The sequence below is a fragment of the Otolemur garnettii genome, unplaced genomic scaffold (genome assembly GCF_000181295.1).
Source record: "Otolemur garnettii isolate 467f Iridium unplaced genomic scaffold, OtoGar3 scaffold00217, whole genome shotgun sequence".
Lineage (NCBI taxonomy): Eukaryota > Metazoa > Chordata > Mammalia > Primates > Galagidae > Otolemur > Otolemur garnettii.
Window position 1 is genome coordinate 488953 of NW_003852612.1, and position 23813 is coordinate 512765.

Genomic DNA, 23813 nt, shown 5'->3' on the forward strand with positions numbered 1-23813 from the left:
AACGGCCACATTTTTATTTCCATTTTAAAGGTCCTATCTTCAAATAAGGTCATATTCTGTGGTACTGCGGGTTAGAATTTCAATACACAAATTTGGGGATAATACAATTTGGTCTAAAACAGACAGAATCTACTCTTTTGACTGGCTTCTTTCATTGAACATAATCATTTTCAGACTCACTTATGTTCCTGAATGAATCCTTAGTTTATTGTTTTTTATTGCAGAGTCATATTCCATCATGTGGGTATACCACAATTTGGTTATCTACTTCCTACTGATGGACATTCAAGTTTTTGAGTATTACAAATAAAATTGATAGGAACATTCATATATAAGTCTTTACACACACTAATGCTTTAATTTCACTTAAGTAAAACACAGAAGTAAAACTATTGAATTATATGGTAGGTGTACATTTATCCTTATAAGAAACTGTTAAATTTTCTTCCATTGCAGTGAGTATGATATGATATCTCATTGTTTTAGTTTGAATTTTCCTAATGATTAATGATGTTAAGCATCTTTTCATGTAGTTGTTTGACATCCATAGATCTTCCTAGATGAAGTGTCTGCTCAAATCTTTTGTTATTTGTTGTTGGGTTATTTGTCCTCTTCTCAAGTTCTAGCAGTGAATTCTTTACTTGTTCTAAATAATGTCATTTATCAGACAAATGTTTACTATTTATTTTTCTTCTAAGCTGTTATTTGCCTTTTGTTTTCATAATATAATGAGAAATTGTTTTTAATTTGATTAAGTCCAATTTATTTAATTTAATTTTATAATTCAAGGTTTTTTTTTTTTTAATTCAAGGTTTTTATGTCCTATTAGGAAAACTTTGCCAAACCCAAGTACACTAAAGTTTTCTTGTAGGTTTTCTTCCATAAGTTTTATGGCTTTAATTCTAATGTTAGATCAATAATCTATTTTGAGCTAATTTCTGTATAACATGTCAGGTAAAGGCCAAAGTTCACTTTTGGTATATGAATACGCCAGAACAGGTACAGAACATTTGTTGAAAGGTTGAAATGTCTTGCATCCTTACATTCAGATATTACTATCTTCCCTGCCCTCTCACATGATCATAGATAGTGTTCAAAGAGAGCATGTAAACACACTCAGAAAAGTGAAAACTAATAGATACCTATGTCACTACTTTTCTTAGTTCCGAGTAGAACATCATCAAGAGATAAGTAACAGAAATAGCATTAGGTCAAGAGTCAGAAAAGCTGCATACAGTGTGGCTCCACTCCTTTTTTTGGCCTTGAAAATGCATTGTAAAGTGTTAATGAAATACAAGTTACTATCTTTATACTTGAACATGTCCAGACTACATAATAAAAGCCATTCATGTTTTGCATGGTAGTACAAAGCCATAAATATTATTATACAAGCTGAAGTCATGCAAAAATATCTTAATAATCAATAAGAAAAAATGTTATCATTTTATAGCCCTTAATAATTTTTGTGAATGTGTTAAAAAAAAAGCCATTATTGCTGGTTATAGACATAAAGTGATGTGAAAAAACATAAAGGCTAATATTTATTTAGAATACTGTAATTTTAACCATTAGAAATATTGAGAATTAAAGCATTTAACTGGTAAAAAAAATTATCAATAGTATTTTTAGGCCAGGCACAGTGGTTCATGCCTATAATCCTAGCACTCTGGGAGACCAATGCAGGTGGATCACCTAAGCTCAGGAGTTTGAAACTAGCCTGAGGAAGAGTAAAAATCTTTAGAAAAAAAAAAAAAAAAAAAAAAAAAAAAAAACTAGTTTGAACAGTGTTTGTCTTTTCTTTTTTTCTCACATAACTTATAATTCAGAATGAGCATTTTTGTTTTCTATGCCTTGGCTAACTTCTAAGTTTGAATTAGCTTCCACTATTTTATATTTTTATACTTATGTTGTCATGAAACGGCTCCAAAATTCCTTTATGTAAGCAATTTGCTGTCATAACTTCCCCTAGGTCACCTACATCCTTTTTATCACAGCTACTTTCCTCATTCATGTTGATAAATTCCCCTTCTCTTGTAGGTCTAAAGTCTCTAGAATGGTAACTGTGCCAATATGTCCCAGTTAGCTATTTCTTTTATATCTTCATTTATATTCACTTCAAATTTCATCCTCAGTATTATCAATTTTTATCTCTTTATTGCAGTTTCATCTCTGTCTTTTGATTATCCAATTTTGTGAAATGTCATGAGGGTTTATCATTGAAAGACAGGGAGGCAATACAACTACATGCTCTGCTATCTATGTGCCAACTGAGTAACAAGTGCTATTAGCTATTGCCAACATATTTTGAAAGAAGTAACATGTTTAATGATTGATTATGATGTATATCTATGATTTATATAGTGACTTGTGGACTGAAGATCTAACAATCATAGTTGTTACTTTATGCAATTACTCAATTAATATATTGTGATAACTGAAATGTGAATTGTGTGGTTGTGCGACTGGTATTATTTAATTAAAAGAATTGACATTTGTGCATATGGAGGCCATGCCAAGTGAAGAATGCCTATATTCACAGTGTCCAAAGACACCTGAATTGGCCGGGCAGGGGGGCTCATGCCTATAATCCTAGCACTCTGCGAGGCCAAGGCGGGTGGATTGCTTGAGCTTATGGGTTTGAGACCAGCCTGAGCAAGAGTGAGACTCCATCTCTAAAAATACCTGGGCATTGTGGTGGGTGCCTGTAGGCTACTTGGAAGGCTGAGGCAAGAGAATCACTGGAGTCTAAGAGTTTGAGGTTGCTGTGAGCTATGACAACATGGCACTCTACTGAGGGCAACAAAGTGAGACTCTGTCTCAAGAAAGCAAGCAAAGAAAAAAAATAAAGAACATCTGGATTCATCCACTTAGTGTTCTTATCATTTGAAGAGGAGGGAAAATAAATGATCTCTCTGAATATATTGGTATGAGTCCTCAGGAACCTTTTATATAAATTCCAGAAATGTGTGGTGAAGAAATGACAGAAACTTTCTGTGATTATCCCTGAAGTAGGCTGATTTTCATATTAAATTACATATTAGATTTTTATGTTAGATCAGTGGGCCTTAAAATAGAATTACAGTTTATTTTCTTTTAAGAAAAGCAAAACCTTTTACCTGATTTCTCTTAGTTTTTGTAATTTAACTTTACTTTTTAGCAACTGTGAATCTCTTCAGTTGTCACTCTTTTTATAACTAGAATAAAGAATTCAAGTCAGATTGAACGTTATGCTTGTCCTATATCATAAAATGAACTTCTTATAAGGCCTTTGAAAAGAGCCTCTTAGACCTCTTAGAGCCGCTTAGAGGCTCTTTTCAAAGGCCTGTTTGCTTTTGGTCTCATTGGAGGTTAATTACACACGTAGGAATATAAATTACATAAATGAGACCTCTGACCTCTCAAAGTAGCACCAAATTGTTGGTATTAAGTACTAAAATATCTAACAGTGGTTCATTATCCTAATTTCAGAAGTATCATCAATGTAATTCTACACACTCTCCCACTTTTCTGTTAAAATTATAGAATAAATTATTTTAACATCTTGGGAAAATATTCTTCATCTTTTGTAATCACAAAGTTATCTTAGATCTTAATGAACCAACTAAACATGTAAGTATTTATCTAATACTGGCAGTTACTATGTTCTACTCTGATTTTTATAATAATTATCTCAAGTCTAGTGGGAGAAACAGGCATGAAAATAACTAAACTACAGTTTGCTAATTGGAGGATGGTGGTCATAGGTCCTATGTGATTACTGGAAAACCACAAAGCCTAGGAAAATAAAGAAGGCTCAGCTGAGACAGCTATGAATGACAGTAGGCACTGCCTCAGCAAAGAAGGGAGATGGATAAGTTCTCATAAGAACCACAGGTTCAAAGCCATGGAAAGAAGAAAAAGAGAATGATGAATTCCAGAATGCAAAAGAAGTCCTACAGGGGAGCTGAAGCTAGAGAGGCACACAGAGGGGAACATCTTAGGCCATGCAAGGAACTTCACCTGACAGCAAAAAAAGCACCACCAAGGAAGAGTTTTGAAAGGACAGCAACACGTTCTGCTTTGCATTTTAGGAAAATCATCTCAGTAGCTGCTGTGAATGGATAGGAAAGGGAGGCAGAAGACAGGGGACAGAAACCAGCTGAGAGATAAAATAGGCTCAATCTCAGCAGTGGCGGGAATCAAGAGATGGGAGAGGATTCTAGAGGTATTAAGAAGGTAGACTCAAAAGGATTTACAACAACTTTTTAGATATTGTAGGTTTGGATTTGCGGCTTCAAAAGTTGGGTGTTTATATTAAATAAGATTTAGGATATAGGAGGAGCCTCAAATTGGAGGGGAAAAAATGGAAAATTTAGTTTGAAAAAATTTTGACTTTGAAAGGAGTATGAGTCATGGAGTAAGAATTCCTGCCTAAAATAAAACTTCATTGTTGTGTTTTGTTTCTGATCTTTGGAAACCTGAGATAGACAAATCCTGTGTGTAACTGGGTGGGTAGGGTAGAGAAACACTATGGAGGATTCTCTGGAGACAGGCAAAGGGCAGCCTCTGTTGGAGAGTGGATTGATAGCTTTATTGTCCAGAACAAAGGATATACACAATCCTATTGTACTTGTGTATCTAAAAAATGGCCAGGGAAAGTGGTCAGGGCTTGGGATGCTAAAAGTGGTGGTTGTCTCAGACTATTGGGCTTTATGTTCTGGATGGTTCACGGTCTGAGAAGGAGCAGTGCATAACAACAAGGTTGAAGGACTGCTGTGAATTACTCTGCAGCAGTGGTTGGAGGAAATACCAGAAATAGAAGCTTCACCCTCACCATATCCTAGAATATATCCTAAAATATTCCCAAGCCACCAACTGCCAACTACTACAGATCTTCACACTGGTCATAGGCCAAAATGTCTTGTGCAGAAAACCATACAATCTTCTTTCTACCTTTTCCCAAATGTAAACCAAAAAATAATCAAAACCATTTCAGCTTACATGGAAGAATATCTCGGTATCTGTTTTTCTCTCTGTTGCTTATATGAGTCCCAAAGTTGAATTCACCAGGCAGATTCATATGTTCTAAATGCTTTAAAAAGTAAAAAATACATCATGTAGTTACTATAACCTCTTGCCCAAAAATATGCCTTTGTTTAGTTCTCATGATCCTTAATCCCCTTCTTGACTTGACCTGCTATTTAATATACTATGTAAGTGAAGTAGTCGGACCCCATTTTAAAAGCACCATATAAAATAACTCAAATTTGAGATGTCAATCAATAAATTGCACGATTTAAAAAATGTTAAATTCTCAGAAGATACTTTTCCACCTGAACTTCATTTTTTACTCTTTCAGTGAAAAGTAAATACAGAATATTCACTTCTTAGAACATAAATCAATCATCTTACAAACTAAAATAACAACAAAAATAAACAAAAATATAAACAGCCTCCCAATTTACCCCTTGCCCTTTGAAGAATTCTTATTCAAAAAAATATCTTTAACATGTATGAATTCAACCAACATTTATTGAGGATTTAGTATTTTCCAGATATTGGAATAGAAAAATGGCCTCATCCTCAAAGAGTAAGCAGAGTAGAAGATGACAAGTAATCAAACACAATGTGAGTGCTGTACTGAGACCCTAGTGTAACCAACAAACACTTGATTATACCTGAAGGTACAGGAAGAAAAGCTCTAAAAAGGAAGTAGAGGCCCTTGAACCGGGCCTTAGTGAGCCATCAGAAGTCAGTCATATGAAAGGCAGTGTGTGTGTGGAAGGAAAGTGGCAGGAAGGAGTGTTATTCCAGGTAGAAAGCATGAGGCATACACGTGCCCTTGGAGAAAAAGTGATTAGTCTGATAACAAGAGCACAGACCACATGATTAGCACAGAGATAGACTAAGACTACAAAAGACCTTGTTTCATACACAAAAGAAATTAGGTGGTATCCAGTATACTCGATTAGACATCTTGTGAATAAAGCCTGAGAATCTACACACTTTAAAAGATCTTCAGTAACTCTTGGGTAGCCAACATGGACCACTAGTCTTTCTTTATATCCTCATGCCACAAGGAACAAAGAGCCCGTAACAGTTTTAAGCACTAGGACAATATGATCAGATTTGTGCTTTTTAATCTTCCTGAAAACCAATTCTAAAATTAATCCACAAAAAAATATCTGTAGGAAAAAAACAAAAACTTCACAAAATAAGGCCAGGTGCAGTGGTTCACTAAACACTAAATTCACCTTCCTGGAGGCTGAGGTAAGTAGATTGCTTGAGCTCAGGAGATCAAGACCAGCCTGAGCCAGAGCAGACCCCATCTCTAAAATACCTGGGCACTGTGATAGGCACCTGTGGTCCCAGCTACTCGGGAGGCTGAAGCAAGAGAATCACCTAAGCCCAAGAGTTGGAAGTTGCTTGTGAGCTGTGATGCCACAGCATTCTATCAAGGGCAACAAAGTAGGACTCTGTCTCAGCAAAAGAAGAAAAAAATTCATAAAAGAAGAGTAATGAGAGGAGAATAGTCTTAATAGATGGTAAAAGATAATATAAAGCAACATAACTTAAAATAATTTGGTACCAGTACATGAATAAGCAAATTAATGAAAAAAAGTCTAAGAATCATGCTCACTCCAGCAGCACATATACTGAAAAATGTCTAAATATAAATGGAAATATGTAGACAGCTTTAGTATGTGATTAAAGTCCCATTTGACATCATAGAAGAGAGTCTTGGGAGAACGGAATAGCTATATTATGCTGGGCCCTATTAAACATCTCATAGCAAATTAAATGCTAGCTGAATCAGATTCAAATGCTTTAAAACTATGCTCATAAAAGTACTAGAAAAAAACACAAAATAATTAGTATGATCCTAAAGAACACACAAAACTCATAACCCTAAAACAAATGATTGCCATATTTGACCATTAAAAATTAGCTATTTTTTATGATAAATAGATGTATGTGCATGCATGTTCCATATGCTTATGCACATGTGTGTAAAATAAACAGTAGAGAATTTACTACAAATAACAATCACAAAAGTAATAATTACTATCTTATACTATAAAAAATTATTAGGTAGGTTTGGTAGCTCATACCTGTAATACTAGCACTCTGGGAGGCCAAGGCAGAATGATTGTTTGAAATCAAGAGTTCAAGACTAGCCTGAGTAAAACCAAGACCCTGTTTCTATTTTAAAAAACAGAATAATTAGCCAGGCAAGGTGACACACCTGTAGTCCCAGCTACTAGGCCAGCTGAGTAAGGAGGACTACTTGAGCCCAGCAGTTTGACATTGCTGTGAGCTAGGCTGAGGCCATGGCACTCTAGGTGACAGAGTGAGACTCTGTTTAAAAAAAATAAATAAAAAGGGTGGCGCCTATGGCTCAAAGGAGTAGGGTGCCAGCCCCATATGCTGGAGGTGGTGGGTTCAAACCCGGCCCCAGCCAAATAATACAAAAAATAAATAATAATAATAATAAATAAAAATAAACAGTCATTAACCAACAAAAAAAGAAAACTGGGCAAAGAATTGGAACTAGCAGTTCACTGAAAATACAAAAGGATTAAAATCATATGAAAGATATTCCTTTGTTCTCAAATAAAGAAATACCAATAAATCAGGAAATCATTTGTCATTTAAGAAATGAGCAAATATGCAAACATTTGGGAGCACAAATAGTCATAGTCTTTCTAAGAATCTGTTCAAAAGACCCACATAAAAGGAGACAGCGTAAAATAGTGGACTAGAGATATCTCCTCAGTAGCCATTCATGATGAGACTCAGGAGGACTCCAGCCACCTCTGGCTAAAATTTTCTGCCCATGAGCATTGCTCTGAGGGCACAGTGAGACAGCAGGGGACTCCAGGAACCAAGGAGGAAGTCAGGAGCAGTGGAAGACTAGCACAGCAGGTAAATGCCTAGGTACATTCAGAGGCCAGTCAGCACTCTGGTGGAGGGCTACAGACAGGGAAAGCTGATCTACAGCTTTTTTGAACTTGGGTGCTCACCAGAGCTGCCTTGGGAGGGTTTGACCCAGTGAGTTAACTTGAATGGTGCCCAGTGACTGGGATTAGACCATTAAGTGAGGTGGAATTCCCTTCAGTTTGTTTGCCAACAGGGTACAGCCATTGTGGAAGTGTCAGCACAGGGTTCCAGCATGTGGCTGGCTCCAGAGGGCCTGCTGAGCTCAGGCAGCCACCATTGGGATGAGTTGGGCAGCTCCCACACCCCTGGGAAAGTTCCTTTGTTGCCAGGGCTGTTCGGAGGGTCCAAGCATGTCTTCTGGAAGGTCTGATGAGAGCTTCAGGCTCTCAGCTCTGAGAGTATTAAGTGCTAGCAAAGCAACCAAGCCCTGATTGAGGGCAAATAAATTAGGAAGACAGGATGAGGTCTCCTTGGCACCTAGATAGTGGCTTCTGAACCCCATATTATACAACAAAATCAGCATGTGGGTTTTGTGTCTCCTAACCACAGAATGCCAACTGGCGTTAAGGCTATATATTGCATTATATATTTATATATTTTTTTAATCTTCTTTTTCCCCTGTCTTCTCAGAGAACCCCCTGGTGTCCAGGTAATATTTTGCAATATATGTATCCCTTTGTCTTTTTTTTTTTTTAAGAGAATTATTTTATTTTTAAGAAACAATTTCTGTGCTATGGGATGATTGTAATGTACAAAATATTTGGTATACTTTGCAAATCACTTTTTCAAAACCAAAATAATGTTTATACCCCAATTTTTCAAAGATAGAACAAAACTTTGGTTTAATCTCATTTGAATTATATGCAAAAAATGCAAAAAATATTCAAACAAAATTCACCTGTGCGTTATATTTTTTAAGTTTATACTGTTATATTTTTATTTTTTCATTTTTATTTTCTTCAATATCAAAGGTTCCATTTTTGTTACAATTTTTCTACCCCTGCTTTCTTTCTTTTTTATTTTTCTCCTTTTCTCTTTTTGTAGCAATTTTCCTGCTTTTCTCATCTTTCATAAATTTCTCAAATAATACCTAAAATATCTCTCTTTTTTACATTTTATTTAATTTTATTTATGATTATTATTTTTTTCTTTTTTATGGTCTGTTTTGTTCTATTTCATTCTGTATTCTAGCTATGGGACAGAGCCTTGCTTCAAGGCCTGAGCTGAGGTGTGGTGTCACAGCATTGGCCTGGCTCAAAGAGGTCATGAATCCCTCATCTAGGCCAAGCTTGTAGCACCGGCCTTTGAAAGACTATAATGGTAGGTCTCTACCATGAAACACCACTGATTTTCTTCTGTATTTGGAGGAGGTGGAGTTTTGCTTTTGCTCAGGCTGGTAAGGAACTCCTGATCTCAAGGAATCCATGTAACTTGGCCACCTTGGATTCTGAAATTTCTGGTGTGGATCAGAGGGCCCTACTAAATAACACTATTACTCCTGTATTTCTCTATTTTTTTTTTTAAATTATTACCCTTTCACTCCTTTTATCCCCTTTTGCTTTCTCTTTTCCTTTCTCACTCTTTGCTCTTTTCTTTCTATACCAAAAGGCCACTCCAACACATAAGCACAGAGACAAGAAAATTTAAAGAGGAGGAAGTGAGAGGAAAAAGTCAGATAAGGAAGAGAACACACATGAGGAGGAGCAAACAGAAAAATTCTAGCAACATGAAAAACCAGAACAGATCGACTTCTCCAAGAGATCATGAGGTAGCTACCACAGAGGACCCCACCATTAAAGAAATTATGGAAATGACAGCATGAGAATTTAGAGTGTGCATGGCAAAAACAATAAAGGGAACTGAAGGGAAAGTGGAAAATCACCAAAAGGAAATCCAAACAGTGACCCAAGAAATTAATGAAAGACATGATGAAATTAGAAAGAATATACTGGAGCTTAATGAACTATAGAAGTCACTTAGGTCACTTAAAGATGCAGTAGAAAGCATCAGTAACAGATTAGAACATGGAGAAGAAATAATTTCAGACCTAGAGGATAAGGCTCTTGAGCTAACCCCAATATTTAAGTAGACGAGAGAAAGAAAGAGAAAGAATGTAAAAGCAAAATAATCACTTAGAGAATTATGAGACTTCATGAAGCATTCAAACATACGCACTATAGGTATCCCTGAAAAGGAAGAAGAATGACACAAAGGAATGGAAGCCCTACTAGAAGACATCATAAATGAAAATTTGGAGAGCATCACCAAAGATTCTGACACTCCTTTTAGAAGGATATCAAACCCTAGTTAATCTCAGTTCAAACAGAGCATCTCCTAGACATTGTAATAAACCTAGAAAAAGTCAAAATGAAAGAGAAAATTTTGCATGCACCTAGGAATAAATGCCAATTGACCCAAAGAAACAGATCCATCAGAGTGACAGAAAACTTTTTAGCTGAAACTTTTCAAGCCAGAAGAGAGTGGTCATTTACCTTTAACCTTCTTGAACAAAACAACTTTTAGTCCAGGATTCTGTACCCTGCTAAACTAAGTTTCAAAGTTGATGAAGAAATCAAATCTTTTACTGACATGCAACCATTGAAGAAATTTGCCATAATAAGACGAGTTCTGTAGGAAATACTCAGATAGGTTTTTCATATTGACCATCACAATGGACCACCAGCAAAGTAGACACCCAGAAACTAAAGGACAAAGCCTAGCTTCTACAATTAAGCAAAGAATAAAACGAAGCAACAAACATTCACAAAATAAGATGAATAGAATTCCACCACATTTATCAGTTTTCTCAATAAATGTCAAAGGACTGAATTCACAACTTAAGAGGCACAGGCTGGATAAAAAAAGCACTAGCGATCTATATGCTATCTCCAGGAAACAAACCTGACCTTGAAAGACAAAACAAGACTCAGAGTGAAAGGTTGGAAAACAGCATTTCTGGCAAATGGAAATCAGAAGAAAGCAGGGTTCTCAGTCTTATTTGTGGATACAAGTTGATTTAAAGCAACTAAAGTTAAGAAAGACCAAGATGGTCACTATATACTGGTCAAAGGAACAATACAACAAGAGGGCATTTAAATTATGAATAAATAAGCACTCAATTTAAATGTTCCCAGATTTATGAAATGCACCCTAATTAGTCTCAACAATATGATATACTACAACACCATAATAGCTGTGGACTTTGACCCTTCTCCAACAGAAGTGGATAGATACTCTAAACAGAAACTAAACAAAGATTATAAATGTGACCGAAGAACAAATTGGCTTAATATAGTGGTTCTAAACCTGTGGGTTATGACCCCTTTGTAACAATGAAAATACATCTTGCATATCAGATATTTACATTACGATTCATGACAGTAGCAAAGTTGCAGGTATGGAGCAGCAACAAAAATAATTTTATGGTTGGGAGTCATCACAACATGAGGAACTGTGTTAAAGGATTATGGCATTAGGAGGCATTATGAAGGTTGAGAACCACTGGCTTAATAGATAGAGAACACACCATCCCAAAGCTAATGAATACATGTTCTTTTCATAAGCCCATGGATCACACTCCAAAATTGATCATATCCTAGGACACAAATCCAACCTCAACAAAATTAAAATAATTGAAATTATACCTTGTATCTTCTCAGACCAATAGGGAATAAAGGTGAAACTCAACTCCAACAAAAATTTTCATTCCCACCCAAAGGTATGGAAATAAAGCAACCTCATGGTGAATGACAGCTGGATCAAGGAGGAGATAAAGATGGAAATTATTAGATTCCTTGAACATAATAACAATGAAGCTATAAGCTATCAAAACCTGTGAGATACTGCAAAAGCAATTCTAAGGGGGTAATTTATTGTATTAGATGCCTACATCTGAAAAACATAAAGAGAACCCATCGATGACCTAATGAATCATGTCAAGGAAATGAAAAAGGAAGAGCAATCCAATCTCAAACCCAGCCAAAGAAAAGAAATAACCAAACTTAAATCAGAAATAAATGAAATTGAAAACAAAAGAACCATTCATAAAATTAATGAAACTAACTAGAAAGAGAAAAGTAAAACTTCTAATAAACTCAAAAAGAAATGAAAAAGGAGAAAGAACAACACATACTACAGAGATGCAAAAGATTATCTCTGACTACCACAGGAAACTCTATACCCAGAAATTTGACAATGTCAAATGGACCAATACACAACCTCCCTAGACTTAACCAGGATGAAATATATCTCTTGAACAGACCAATATCAACCACTGAAATAGTAGAAACAACAAAAAAGTTCCCCAAAATAACACAAACAAGAAAGCTCTGGACCAGCTTCACATCAGAATTCTCAAACCTTCAAAGAAGAGCTTGTACCTACTCTGCAGAAACCATTCCAAAATGTTAAGAAAGAAGGAATCTTCACCAATATGTTCTATAAAGCAAACATCACCCTGATACCAAAACCAGGAAAGAACCCAACCAAAAAAAGGAGAACTACAGACCAATTTCACTAATGCAAAGATACTCAATAAAATTCTAGCAAATCTTAAAGCTGCACATTTAAAAATAAATATATCATGATCAAGTAGGCTTTATCCCATGGGTGTAAGACTGGTTTAATATACTCAAATCCATAAATGTAATTCACCACATCAATAAAAGCAAACAAAAGACCATATGATCTCAACAGATGCAGAAAAAACATTTGACAAAATTCAGCATCCATTTCTAATAAGAATGCTTAAGAAAATAGGATTAATGGCACATTTCTTAAACTGACTGAAACAACCTATGACAAACTCCCAGCCAATATTACACTGAATTGAATAAAACTGAAAGTTTTTCCACTTAGAAATGGAACCAGACAAGGATGTCCTCAATTCAACATAGTTCTAGAACTTCTAGCCAATGCAATCAGTCAAAAGAAGGCTATCAAGAGCATCCAAATGGAGGCAAAGGTTCAACTCTCATTACTGATGATATGATCTTATCTTTAGAACATCACAGAGACTCAACTGCAAGACTTCTGGAAATGATCAAGAAATACAGTAAACATCTCAAGGTATAAAATCTATGTCCATAAATCCATAGCCTTTGTATATGCCAATAACAGCTGAGTTGAGAAGCAAACCAAGGACCCTATACCCTTCACAGTAGCTTCAAAGAAAAGGAAATACCTTGGAATATACTTAACAAAGGAGGTGAAAGATCTTTACAAAGAGAATTATGAAATCCTAAGATAAAAATAGTAGCAAACATTAACAAATTAAAGAATGTACCTTTCTCTTGGCTGGGAAGAATCAACATTGTTAAAATGTTTATACTACCTGAAGTAATCTAAAGACTTAATGCAATCTCCATTAAAACGCCAACATCATATTCTGAAGAACTAGCAAAAACAGTGCATTATTTTGCATGGAAACAGAAAAAAACTTATATAGCCAAGGCAATTCTTAGTAATAAAAATAAATCCAGAGGCATCACTCTACCAGACTTTATATTACAAGTCCACAGTGATCAAAAAAGCATGGTACTGGCACAAGAACAGAGACATAGACATATGGAACAAAATAGAAAACCTACAGATGAAACCAGCATCCTACCACTGTCTGATCTTTGATAAACCAAAGAAAGGCATACACTGGGGAAAATAATCCTTATTCAATAAGTGATGTTGGGAGAACTAGTTAACCACATGTAAAAGACTGAAACTGGGCCCTCACCTTTCACCACTTACAAAATTGAATCAAGATAGATAAAAGATTTAAAGCTAAGACATCAAATAATAATAATCCTAGAAGAAAACATGGGAAAAACTCTTGATCATGTCAGCCTGAAGAAAGATTTTATGAAGAAGATTTTGGCAGCAATTGCAACAACAATAACAAAAATAAACAGATAGTACTTAATTAAACTGAAAAGCTTCTGCACAGCTAAGGACACAACAATCAAAACAAATAAACAACCTTCAGAATGGGAAAAGATATTTGCATATTATGAATCTGACAAAGGATTGATAACTGGAATTTACAGAGAACCCAAATTAATCAATAAAAAAAGACCAAATAATCCCATCTATCACTTGGCAAGAGACATGAACAGAACCATCCCTGATGAAGACAGATGAATGGCTAATAAACATGAAAAAATGTTCATTGTACGAAATCATCAGAGAAACTCAAATCAAAACCACCCTGAGATATCACCTAACCCCCATGAGAACAGCCCAAATCACAAAATCCCAAAGCTACAGATGCTGGTGTGGATATGGAGAGAAGGGAACACTTCTACACTGTTGGTGGGACTGCAAACTAACACAATCTTTTTGGAAAGAAATATGGAGAATCCTCAAAGAATTCAAAACAGACCTTCCATTTGATCCCATAATTGCATTACTACACATACACCCAGAAGAAAAAAAATCATTTTGTCATAAGGACATTTGTACTGGACTGTTGCAGTTCAATTTACAATCACCAAGATGTGGAAACAACCTAAGTGTCTATTAACCCATGAATGGATTAGTAAACTGTGGCATATGTATACCATGGAGTACTATTCAGGCATAAAAAGATGGAGACTTTATATCTTTTGTATTAACCTGGATGTAATACTGGGCCCTCACCCATTCTTCTTAGAAAAGTATCACAAGAATGAAAAATCAAGTATCCAATGTACTCAATACTAATATGAAGCCAGCAGATGAACTAATACATACACACACAAGAGAAAAACTCAATTCAATTCAAGTATTAGGAGGGGGGATGGAAGAGAGGGGAAAAGGGAGGAGGATTATTGTACTCTCACCTGATGGACACAATGTAAGGGTATATGGCATACCTCCTGGGTGCAGGACACAGTTACAACAGGGACTTTACCTAACAAATGCAAACATTGTAACCTAATCATTTGTACCCTCATATTAATCTGAAATAAACAGATACACATATTCACATAGGCATATGACAAGTTGTTACTACTGTTTATAATAGTGAAGACTAGAATAATCTAAATGTCCAACATAGAGAACTATTTAAGGAAACCCATATAATCAATTACCACACAGTACCTAAAAAGAATGAGATAGAGCTATATATGCCAATAACGTATTCAGAAATTCTATCTCATGTAAAATTTCTTTTTCAAGGTAAAAGAGTGAAGTACATGCCAGCAAATTTTCTAGAAGTTTAAATGGCAAATTTCATATTGGAAAGGGACCTGGGAAGTTGAAAGAGATAGAGATCTGGGTAGGGAAGGTGGAGAGACTTTCTATACATTTTATACTCTTTTAGCAATTTGACTTATTTTAGTGTGTACTTTAAAAATCATGAGAGGAGGGAAGAGATAGGGAGGAGAGGGAAGGGGACAGGAGGAGAGAGGAAGGCTCTGATAATAGCATAGAAAAAATAAATCATATATACACGTTCATTAATACCAAAGTATTTACCACAAACTCTTGGAGGAGATCATATTCTGCTAACTTTTTCTCAAGCATTGTAAAACGATCCTTGATGGCTAATTGCTCATGAACAGTAAATACTGATGGTCGAATCTGAGCCAATTGATTTAGCTCCCCTTCAGTAACAATTTTGTGTATATCTAAGAAAGAGAAAAATTCACATCTGTAAGTTACTTGTATATATGTGAAGGGACAGTTTATTTTATTATTTTTTGTTTTCTCTTAAGATACAGCAATTTAAGGGTGAATGGAAGCTTATTTTTTCAAAAGTGAAAAGTCTATTACTTTGAAAGAGATTATCTTTCCTTGTTTTTTAAAAAATCATGGCTATGTAACATTGAAATTACACAAAATCCACTGCTCTTAGAGAAAACTGTTTAAAAAAACTATTAATAAAGTTAATAGTAAAATAATGTTGTAAAAGTTTCAAAATTTTGAGGTATAAAGTTAAAATGAAACCAGTTCTCATAATCTCTTAGCAAAGCCAAATCAAGTTACAAAAATCAAGTTAATGCCAAAAAATATATGAAGCAATTAAGCAAAAGGAAGATGGAAATTTCTAAGAATCTGTATAACACTGAGTAGCACATCTCATCTTGGAACCCCACTGTATCCAGAAGCTCTTTGTAGAGGTAGGAGTGAGGGACTGTTGGTTGGGATAGACATTAACAGAAATACTACATTTTCTCACAAACATCTCTAACTTTAGTATAAGAGGATTTCTAAGCAGCCAGAAAGGGGAATAAAAGTTCCATGAAATGATGTTACTTAAAGGCATTCGTGATCATTTCACAAGAAGACCTTTGCCAGTGAATAATTCAGAAGTAGCAGATGATCTGAGTCAAAGGAAAAGTTTTTTCAGGAATTTTGGGAAAGAGAAGCAAGCCTCCTTCTCACCCTTCACCCCTCTGTCCAGATATAAACAGAGAAGCATAAGCCTCTATCACATATTTACATCTTGGCTAAGTGCATATGATTAGACATGCCCACACGCTACTAGGAAATCTTGGGAATATCATTTTTGGTTTTCCTACCAGGCTATAAAGGAAGGTGCAATAGGAGGAGGATGTGATTGATGTTGCACAAGAACATCTATAATATCTTCCCAACATTTCATCCAAACCCTTTGTGCTTTGTCTCCTTTCTCTCTGCCCCTTTAGCACACTTGTTCTGTTTTACAATGTCCTCATTGTCCTTGGGCAAAATTCAGCCTTCAAAATGTATTTTATAATGGAAGATATGAAATTCAAAGAAAACAGAATGGGAGTTGGGAAGAAATCATTCATGTTCAATTAACAACATTAAAGAGATAGAGCTATACATGGACATAAGACATGAGATGCAGAAAAAACTAGTAACCAATACAGCATGAAAAAACATTAAAGACACATTCTGGAATGGAAGACAACCCAGAAAAAGAAAATTCATTTTATATGCAACATCTAAAGAAAAATAGGAAATTTTTTTTTTTTTTTTGAGACAGTCTCAAGCTGTCACCCTGGGTAGAGTGCCATGGCGTCATAGCTCACAGCAACCTCAAACTCTTGGGCTTAAGTGATTCTTTTGCCGCAGCTTCCCAAGTAGCTAGGACTACAGGTGCCCGTCACAATGTCTAGCTATTTGTTGTTGTTGTTGTTGTTGCTGCAGTTGTCGTTGTTTGAGTTGGCCCGGGCCAGGTTTAAACCCTCCAGCCTCGGTGTATGTGGCCAGTGCCCTACCCACTGAGCTATGAGCACTGCCCAGAAAATAAACTATGTTCAATAAGAATGCAAAGATGAGAAAACAGAATGATATTAAAAATAATTTTGCAGATATAAGAAAATAAAATAAACATTCAAAACTACATGATTGTATAATTAATTTATAATTAAATCAAAACATTGTAAGAAACAAAACAGTTGAAAATTAACTTATTGACATAGGACAATGGCATAAATTAATGAAGAGAAGAAAAGAAAAGTAAAAAGCAATGAAAACATAATGCATGTGAGGATCTCATCAGAAGGTCAGGAGAAAAACTGAAGACAGGGGGAGGAACTTGAGAAATCCTTCCTCTTGGTATATTGTTGGGGGGGTGAACAACAGCTTCTACAGGAAAGGAATAAAATCTACTCAAGATTATAAGAGACTACTATGAGAAACTGTATGCTGAAAAAAGGGATAACTTCACTGAAATGGAAAAATCAGTAGAAACATGAAACCTACCGAAATCAAACCACTAGGAAATAGAAAATCTGAATAGTTCTATGATTCGTAAGCAGATTGAATGAGCAATCAAACATTTCCCCAGTAAGTAAAGCTCTGGACCTGATGGCTTCACCAGTAAATTCTATCAAACATTTAAAAACTAACACCAATCCCTCTCAAACTGTTGCAAAAAATTAAAGAGAAAGGAAGACTTTCTAACTCATTCTATTAGACCAGGATCATCCTCATATCAAAGCCAGACAATGGCATTACAAGAAAAGAAAACTACACATCACTGTCCTTTCTGAACATTTATATAAAAATTCTAAACAAAGGACCAGCAAACCAAATATTCAGAAGCATATTGAAATGATTACACACCATGACCAAGTGGGATTTATTCCTGAAACATAAGGATGATTCAATACACAAAAATTGATCAAGGTAGTACAACACAATAACAGAATGATGGGGAAAATCTCAATTGGTATAGAGAAAATGCATTTGACAAAATTCAATACTCTCTCATGATTAAAAAAAATCAGCAAACTAGGGACAGAAATAACTATCTCAACATAATAAAAGTCACATATAAAAAAACCACAGCAAGCATCATACTCAAGGGCTAAATCAGAAAGTTTTTCCTTAAGAAGTAAGGTGAAGATTTTGCTTTCACTACTTCTATTGAACAAATTACTAGAAATCCTAATCAGAGCAATTAAGTAGGAAAAAAAAAGATACATCCAAACTGGAAAGCAATTAAGCAAAATTATTTCTATTTATAGATAATACGATCTTACATACAAAAAATCCTAATGATTCCCCCCACCATACAAAAGAAACTGTTAAAACTAATAAATAAATGTAGTGAGGTACAAAGTCACACACAAAAATCAGCTTCACTTATATGCACTAATGTGCATAAATAAATATTTATATAAATATAAATTTCATAAACAAAATTTAGAAGACAATGCCATCTATAATAGAAAAAGAAAAATAATAGAACACTTTGGAACTTAACCAAAGAGGTGAAAGACCTGCACAATGAAAACTACAAAACATTGTTGAAATAAATCAAAGAAAGACATTTCATGTTCATGGACTGGAAGACTCAATATCTTAAAAATATCAATACTGCCTCCAATAATCTACAAACTCAATGCAATCTTTATAGTACCACTGGGATCTTTTGCAGAAACAGAAAAACTCATCCTAAAATTCACATAAAATTTCAAGGGATCCCAACAGGTAAAACAATACTTAAAAAGAAGAATAAAAGAAGACTCACACTTCCTGATTTCAAAATTTAGTACAAAGCTATAGAAATTAAAACAGTGTGGTACTGGTATAGGTAGACATACAAACCAGCGAAAAAAGCACATTTCAGAAATGAACCTGTACATACACTGCTGGTGAGAGTGTACAATGGTTATAGCCATTGTGTAAAAACAGTATGGTGGTTCCTCCAAAAATTAAATATAGAATTACCAAATGATTGATCCAGCAATTCCACCTATCTATATATACTCAAAAGAATAAAAAGCAGAATCTTGAAGAGACATTTATACACCATTGTTCACAGAAGCATTATTTACAATGTTCTTAAAATGCAAAATCAACCCAAGAGATAAATAAGCAAAAACATGGCATATACACACAACAGACTATTAGCCTTAAAAAGGAAGGGAATTTTGACCCATGAATAATTTCTGAAAATTTTATGCTAAGTAAAATAAGCCAATTATAAAAAGATAAATTATGATGATTCTCACATGAGATACCTAGCACAGACCAATTTATAATAACAAATAGTAGATTGGTAGTTTTCAGGGACTGGGGGAAGGAAAAATAAGGAGTTGTTTTTTAGTGGGTGATAGAGTCTCCATTTTCCAAGGTGAAAACAGTCCTGGAAATGGATGGTGGTTATGGTACACAATAATATGAGTGTACTTCATACTACCATATTAAACACTTAAAAATTGTTAGATAGTAAATTGTATGTTATCTATCCTTTACTACAACAAAAAAAAATTGGGAAAAATAGCTCTTAGTAACCCCAGATTAAAAAGGAAGTCACAAGAGAAATTTGTTGCGGAGACATTTTGTTAATAACTAAGAGATGTTTTTAGAACAGTTTTGCATTTATAGAAAAGGAGCACATAATACAGAAAGTTCCCATATATCTTCTGCTAAACCTTCCCCTATCATTAACAGCTTACATTTGAATGACACATTTGTTACAATTCAATACATGAACCAATGCTATTAATGACTAAAGTCTGTATTTTATTCTGATTTTCTTAGTTCTTGCCCCTCCCCTTTCAGAATCCCGTATAGGATAATTACACATTACATTTAGATATGTCTCCTTAGGGCTCCTTTTTCTGTGACACTTTCTCAGACTTGACTTTTCTTGGTTTTGATGACCTTGACAGATTTAAAGAGTACTGTATATTCTTCAATACCACTCATTCCTTGCAAAATTTTCTCTTTCATTTTTACCTTGGCCAGATTCACTGTGTCATTCAAATGTAAGCTGTTAATGATAGGGGAAGGTTTAGCAGAAGATATATGGGAACTTTCTGTATTATGTGTCTAGGAGATGCTGTCTTTGAACTGGGATCAATTAGGGTTGAATAAATATCTAAAAGTGAGTGTGTCTGAATTTTTGGTGATGCTTGGGAAATTTTCATTTATGATATCATCCAGTAGGGCTTCCAATCCTATCCTTTGGATCATTCTTCTTCTACCTCAGGGATACCTATAATTCATATGTTTTTATGCTTTGTGACATCTTGTAATTATCTAAGAGATACTCTGCTTTTACTTTCTTCTTTCTTTCTTTCTTTTTTTGTTGCAGTTCGGCCAGGGCCAGGTTTGAACCCTCTGTATATGGGGCCGGCGCCCTACCCACTGAGCCGCAGGTGCCGCCCCTCTTACTCTCTTCTTTTCTGTCTCTTTAAATGACTGAGTTAGCTCAAAAGCCTTGTCTTCGAGCTCTGAGACTCTTTCTTTTCCATAGGATAATATGTTATTGAAACTTTCTACTGCATTTTGAAGCTCCCTGATTGATTGATTCCTTCAATTCTTTATGCTCCAATTTTCTATACCCAACCCCAACACTGAATCAAAAATGAAGCACACAAATCAGCAGGAGCAGCAGCAACAATAGGAACAACAAAGACCACTGTCAAAAAACAAGGTAACAGAAGAAATATCAGGAAAAATCTGTGTTAGAATTATCTGAAAGGGAACTTTAAATAACTATGGTTAATATGTTTGAGCTCTTATGAAAAATGTGGATGAAATACATGAACACATAGGGAATGTGAATGATGGAACAGAATTTATAAGAGAAAATATTATACATAAAAAGCACTGTAACAGAGATAAAGAATACTTTCTATAGGTTCACTAGTGGACTCAACACAGCCAAGAAAAGAGTCAGTAAACTTGAAGATAGGTTGACAGAAATTACCTTTACTTAAACACAGAAGGAAAAAAAAGAGTAGGAGAAAAAAAATAGTAAAAAGCAAGCAATAATACTGGTACAGCTTCTTTGAAACAGTTTTTTCATTATATATTTATACCCAGCAATCTCACTTCTATACATTTACCTTAATGTAATGAAAAGTTATGTTTATACAAAACCAGTATGTGAACATTTATAGTACTTTTGTCTACTATTGCCAAAATCTAGAAACAACACAACGTCCTTCGACTGGTAATGGATAAACAAACTGGTATAATCATACAATGGAATTACTGTTCAACAACAACAAAAAATTAAATATTTATAAATGCAATTACATAGATGAATATCAAAAGCATTATGAATCCAGCAACACATCGAACAAATTATACACCATGACCAAGTGGGTTTTATCCCAGGGTCTCAAGGCTGGTTCAATGCACATAAATCTATAAATATAATTCTTCACATAAACAAATTAAAAAATAAAGACCATATGATTCTCTCAATTGATGCAGAAAAGCTTTTGATAATATCCAGCATCCTTTCATGATCAGAACACTTAAGAAAATTGGTATACAAGGGATATTTCTTAAACTGATAGGGGCCATCTACTGAAAACCCACAGCCAATATCGTATGGAATGGAGTTAAATTGAAATCATTTTCACTCAGATCAGGAACCAGGCAAGGTTGCCCATTGTCTCCACTGTTTTTTAACATTGTAATGGAAGTCTTAGCCATTACAATTAGGCAAGAAAAGGCAATCAAGCATATCCACATAGGGTCAAAAGAGTTCAAACTTTCACTCTTCACAGATGATATGACTATATATCTGGAAAACACCAGAGATTCTATTACAAAACTGTTAGAAGTGATCAAGGAATATAGCAGTATCTCAGGTTAGAAAATCAACACTCATAAATCTGTAGCCTTTATATATACCAACAATAGTCAAGCTGAAAAACCAGACAAGGACTCTATTTCATTCACAGTAGTGCCAAAGAAGATGAAATATTTGGAAATTTACCTAACAAAGGACATAAAAGATCTTTATAAAGAGAAATATGAAACTCTAAAAAATGAAATAGCTGAAGATGTTAATAAATGGAAAAATACACTATGCTCAGGACTGGGAAGAATCAACATTGTCAAAATGTCCATACTACCCAAAGCAATATACAATTTTAATGCAATCCCTATCAAAGCTCCACTGTCACACTTTAAAGATCTGGAAAAAAGAATACTTCATTTCATACGGAGTCAGAAAAAACCTTGAATAGCCAAGACATTACTCAGAAATAAAACCAAAACAGGAGAAATCACACTACCAGACCCCAGACTATACTATAAATCGATAGTGATCAAAATAGCATGGTACTGGCACAAAAAAAGAAAGGTACATGTATGGAACAGAGTAGAGAACCAAGAGATGAACCCAGCTACTTACCGTTATTTGATCTTTGACAAGCCAATTAAAAACATTCAGTGGGGAAAAGAAACCCTAGTTAACAAATGGTTCTGGGTGAACTGGCTGGCGACCTGTAGAAGACTGAAACTGGACCCACACCTTTCACCATTAACTAAGATAGACTCTCTCTGGATTAAAGACTTATACTTGAGAATGAAACTATAAAAACACTAGAAGAAAGTGCAAGGGAAACTCTTAAAGAAATTGGCCTGGGTGAATATGTTATGAGGAGGATGCCCCTGGGCAATTGAAGTAACACCAAAAATACATTACTGGGACCTGATCAAACTAAAAAGCTTCCTCACAGTCAAACACAGTAAGTAAAGCAAGCAGATGGGAGGAGATATTTGCAGGTTACATCTCTGACAAAGGTTTAATAACTAAAATCCACAGAGAACTCAAATGTATTAGCAAGAAAAGAACAAGTGATCCCATCTCAGGGTGGGCAAGGGACTTGAAGAGAAACTTTTCTGAAGAAGACAGGCACACAGCCTACAGACATATGAAAACAAGCTCATCATCCTTAATCATCAGAGAAATTCAAGTCAAAACTACTTTGAGATATCATCTAACTCCAGTAAGATTAGCCCACATCACAAATTCCCCAAACCAGAGATGTTGGCGTGGATATGAAGAAAAGGGAACACTTCTACACTGCTGGTGGGAGTGCAAACTAATACATTCCTTTTGGAAAGATGTCTGGCGAACACTTAGAGATCTAAAAATAGACCTGCCATTTGATCCTACAATTCCCCTACTAGGTATATATCCAGAAGACCAAAAATCACATTATAACAAAAATATTTGTACCAGAATGTTTGTTGCAGCCCAATTCATAATTGCTAAGTCATGGAAGAAGCCCAAGTGCCCATTGACCCACGAATGGATTAATAAATTATGGTATATGTACACCATGGAATATTATGCAGCCTTAAAGAAAGATGGAAACTTTACCTCTTTCATGTTTATATGGATGGAGCTGGAACATATTCTTCTTAGCAAAGTATCTCAAGAATGAAAAAAAAATATCCAATGTACTCAGCCCTACTATAGAACCAATTTATAGCTTTCATATGAAAGCCATAATCCAATTATAGCCCAAGAATATAGGGAAAGGGGAGAGGAAGGGGAGGGGAGGGGAGAGGATTGGTGGAGGGAGTGTAACTGGTGGGACCACACCTATGGTGCATCTTACAAGGGTACATGTGAAATTTACTAAGTGTAGAATATAAATGTCTTAAGACAATAGCTAAGAAGGTGCCACAAAGGCTATGTTAACTAATTTGGTAAAAATATT

The 23813-nt window shown here is 35.1% G+C and overlaps 1 protein-coding gene across 1 annotated transcript in view; it reads right to left on the minus strand.

The window, feature by feature from the left end:
• Positions 1-23813, minus strand: part of PTPN20 (protein tyrosine phosphatase, non-receptor type 20) — a 61820-nt gene that overhangs the window by 32728 nt on the left and 5279 nt on the right. Inside the window, exons 3-4 of the mRNA XM_012812656.1 lie at positions 15373-15524; positions 4981-5071 (exon numbers count right to left, since the gene is read on the minus strand). Of these exons, the coding sequence (XP_012668110.1) occupies positions 4981-5071; positions 15373-15524 (243 nt within the window). The remainder of the gene's footprint in view (positions 1-4980; positions 5072-15372; positions 15525-23813) is intronic.